This window comes from Metopolophium dirhodum, chromosome 8, assembly GCF_019925205.1.
Source record: "Metopolophium dirhodum isolate CAU chromosome 8, ASM1992520v1, whole genome shotgun sequence".
In the NCBI taxonomy this organism is placed as follows: domain Eukaryota; kingdom Metazoa; phylum Arthropoda; class Insecta; order Hemiptera; family Aphididae; genus Metopolophium; species Metopolophium dirhodum.
Window position 1 is genome coordinate 14,097,901 of NC_083567.1, and position 4,399 is coordinate 14,102,299.

Consider the following 4,399-nt stretch of genomic DNA (forward strand, 5'->3'; position numbering starts at 1 on the left):
ATACTGAAACACGAAGTAAAGTAGTGGACGGACCCATAAGTGGCAAGCACGTATCCAGGATCAATTTTCGGGGGGGGGGGGGGGGGGGGGGGGGGGGGGTTTAAAATATTTTTAATACATGAACTAAAAATACATAGTTAATAGTTATATTATAATTTGATCAATAATATTATACACTACGAAATATTATAATGTAATAATGTATACAATTACAATATATAAATAATTAAAAAAAAATGGTTGTAAAAAATATTTAATACGCATGAACTAAAAATACATAATTATAGTATAATTTGATAGATAATATTATGCACTACAAAACATAATATAATAATGTATACAAAATATAAATAATTTAAAAAAATGGTTGAATACCTACAATTTTAATTCATAAAACAAAGTCAACTTTACGTGGCATTCTTGAAAATGTATTGATTATTTCTTCAATATCTATTTGGATACCTCGGTGGACTGACAATAAAGCTAAACCTGTTAGACGATCTTCACTGCAGCTATTCCTCAAATAGGTTTTTAATCGTCTTAAAGTTGAAAAAGAACGTTCTGCAGATGAAGTGGACACCGGGAGTGTTGCAAGTATAGATATTAAACACCAAATGTTTGGATAAAAGTCTTTCGACATGACGCCTAAAGTATCGATTGCAGATTTAGGAAGTTCGTTATCGGATACTGATTTCCATTTTTCCACCCACACCTTCAATTCTGATTCAAAAGTTTCATAAGTCGGTAAAAAGCTTTTGTAAAAATCAATGCATTTTTTAAACTCATTGCTACTTGGTTTTAATTTAATTAAAAAACTTGGAATCAAATTTTGCAGCCCAGAAATAATGTAATTGTGTTTTATAAATCTTTCAATTAATTGACTTTTGAAGTAGTCTAAAAATGGCAAAAAAATTGATCTCCTATAATACTGTTCTGGTGAATCTGCCGGAATATTGTTACGATAGGTAGATTGCCTAATTAATCGTGGCATTTTAACCGTTTCATCTACTAAGCTTAATACATTTTCGACATCTAAAAATAATTTGTGGAATTCTCCCTCACTATTTTCATGAATTGAATTAATAACTTTCACACAGTTATTGACATATTGACAACACTCAGATAAATCTACATTTATTTGTTGTAAAGATTTACATAAAGGCAATGTTATAGCAAATATTTTTTCTATAATGTACAATGAAATTACAAACGAACTTGAGGTGATAGTTTTTGAAAGTTGAAATGCAAGTTTTGATGTTTCTAAATTATGATGCTGTTCAAGTTCCCTTAATGTGTTAGTTATTGGTAAATATAGTTCTTTAAACCGTAACAAGCTGTCGTGGCGTTCAACCCAACGAGTTTCACACATTTTTAAAAGTGTTTGGTGGCGTGTGCATGGAATTAAGTCTTTTATGAACTTTTTAAGAACTTCTGACCTTATTGGTGATTTTCGAAAAAATGAAGTTATTGTAGATATAGATCCAATACAATACATTTTTCAATATTAAATCTCCAGATTGCGCTCTAAATCTTAACAACGATCTGAAATTTCCATCATTGTTATCAGCACTGCAACTAAAAATAGGTCCACTGTCATTATCTCCTCTTAATGCCACTTCCTGACGACCACAAAAATAATTGTTCCAATAATTGGAACTAGTTTAGCACGATTTTCCAAAATTATAATTTGAAGAAGGAAGCCACGGATTTTTTAATAAATCGTACTTAAATTTATCATCAGTTATTCTAACATCTACATACCGTCCAATATCTCGAAGTAAATCTACAGTACTTTCTATTGCACCGTTTTCAATAGTAGACGCACACGGAACTTCTTCTGTAGTAATTAATTCTGTACCCAATTCAGTTTGATTGGTTTTCTTATGAAAAAAATTAAATATTGACGATGATGATGATGGCAAACTTCGTTTCATTTTTCAAAAAATGTATAAAATATAATGCAATAGTAAACAGCTACACAGACTCACACTTATTAAGAAATAGAATCAAATTAAATACACGTTATATATTTTATATTATTACTGAACAGTGAATAGGTACTTCTGAAAAACACACTGAACGACTGAACGATAATACTGGCGAACACGGAACAATTAAATAGCTAGAAAACGATTAAGTCCGTCTTCCCGCAAGATTGCGATAACAATATTATATATATTATACAATATATTAAAAGATAACGTGTAATGACTAGAGGGAAATTTACAAATGCTGAAAATAAACTGTAGTCTGTAGTTGTACATTATACATTTATATATAAAGACGTATGTAGTTAGTTTTTATTACCTATATTATAAATATATACCTACTTTAAAAATATCGGTGGGGGGGGGGTTTGAACCCCTATAACCCCCCCCTGTATACGGGCCTGATAAGTGGTAATGTACGGCAATGCCGGAAGAAAACCCCAGGTTCGTACGTGTCAAGGGCGGACGGTCAACAGAGTAGCAGCAGTGAGGGAAAACCAAAATCTCGCGAAAAAACAGGTACTTTATCAGCAAAACGGAAAAATTCACACCCAGTGACGAGGAAGGGAAGGCCAATTACACCATGTAATTTAAATCAGCTGAAGGTATCGAGCCGCAAACATGCGGGCCGGGCAAAACCCAAAACTTGTCCGAGGGGTTTTTCCCAAAACCGATTCGAGAATTACCTAGTGGAAACATTCCTGGATTTCCCAAATAACACAGACGTGGTAAAATCGAACCATATGGTACAAAACAGACGCGCGCCGACTCGCCGGTCGGTCATCGGGAATCCCCACATGGGAAACGCTGATGGCTATGTGGCGACATTGCGGGAAGGCCCAACCACGAGCGGAAAAGGGCACCCAAACGGAACCTGTGACCGCACCAATAGGGGGGACATCGACCGAGCCAACTGTTGATGGAAAACCGGATGACGGACGGGCCTTGGCCAGGTGGGCCGTAGGGGCGACACCACAAGAGCTGACGACCCACCCACTCATCCAGATCGCACTGGACCGGGGAGTAGTGGTGCCCCCTCCCGCAAAACAACCGGAATTCCGACGACCTACAAGGGAGACGGGAGACGCCGACCATCACCACGAGGAACGTCAGGGCAGTGAGGACCAGGGCCGACCTTAAACAGAGCGGGCTGGCGCAAGAGGAGCCGAAGGTGGCCGACTTCATCAACCTCGACTCCGACGACTGACGAGGAAAAGTTTTTCCAGCTCCCGGGTAGGGGTGCAGGAGCTCCCAGACGTCGACATGCTATCAAATCTACCCAACAGCGACGACGAGGACGAAAGCTCTTTTGTCACCCACACGACGAGCTACTGTCGGACGACAGGTGGTGGGGGCCTAGACGTCGGCAAAGACGTCCGACCGCGCCGCCGGCCGAGCCGGGAGTCTGTTCCCGTGCGCGTTACGAGCTATTACTATTGTAAGGATATTATGTCGAATAAACATTAAAAAGTAATTGAAGCCTAACGTTGTTATTTCGGGTCACCCTATCCTCAACCACACATTTAGTCTACCGTGTCAAATACATGTTCAAATATTTCATTCTGATATATTTAAACTAATATTGATTACATTTTAATGAATACAATAAAAAGTGGTATTAACTATTAATATAAAACTATTTTAAAATTATTAGATTTTATGTTTTCTTAAAAAATTCCAATACAGAAACCATATAAAATTTGATGTGGTATTTTTTAAATTTTAAACATTGTTATTACCTACTTTTACTATACAAAAACATACTATTAGTATATTTATATATAAATAATTAATAACTAATAGGTACCTATTCAGACATTCAGTAAAATATGAAAGTAATCAGTATTCTATATATTCAGTGGACAGTGGTAAAACGGAATGAAAATAAACGATAATAATGTGATTTAGAATATAATATACAGTTTACCAGATACCTACATTATCTAATATAGGTACCTATTAGGTACCTAGTAATATCACTAATATAACATCTTATTACTTTATTACTTATTAGATTTATCAATTAACGAATAATATTAATATTATAGGTAAGTATTACCTAGCTAATAACTTATTTGGTATAATATTGTATAAATTATAGTCTATGAAACTATGCGTTTATACGATTTGTACGTATCATTACTTTAAAATAACGATAATACAATAAATTATTCTTAGAAGTAGGTACCAACTAATATATATATTATAAGGAAAGATAATTGTTATGATTATAATATTATTATTTTTTTTTTATTGAGCTTGGCTGTCGACTTAGGCTATTAGCTATTGGTTTTTTTTGTTTGTTTGCAGGTGTTAGTAGGGGGAGAAACGGTTGAAAATACGTTATTTTATGTGTGGCAAGGATTCATTGCTAAAAATCCCGGGCCGGTGGTCACCCATCCGGGAACTAG

At 35.4% G+C, this 4,399-nt stretch overlaps 1 protein-coding gene across 1 annotated transcript; it reads right to left on the minus strand.

The window, feature by feature from the left end:
• Positions 1–388: 388 nt before the first annotated feature.
• LOC132951322 (52 kDa repressor of the inhibitor of the protein kinase-like) lies at positions 389–1,369 on the minus strand. The gene has a single exon (XM_061023147.1). The coding sequence runs from the start codon at positions 1,367–1,369 to the stop codon at positions 389–391; it is 981 nt and encodes a 326-aa protein (XP_060879130.1).
• Positions 1,370–4,399: the final 3,030 nt, after the last annotated feature.

What these genes read in the sequence shown, in the direction of transcription:
- LOC132951322 (XM_061023147.1), bottom strand. Translation starts at nt 1,369, where the DNA reads ATGTGTGAAACTCGTTGGGTTGAACGCCACGACAGCTTGTTACGGTTT.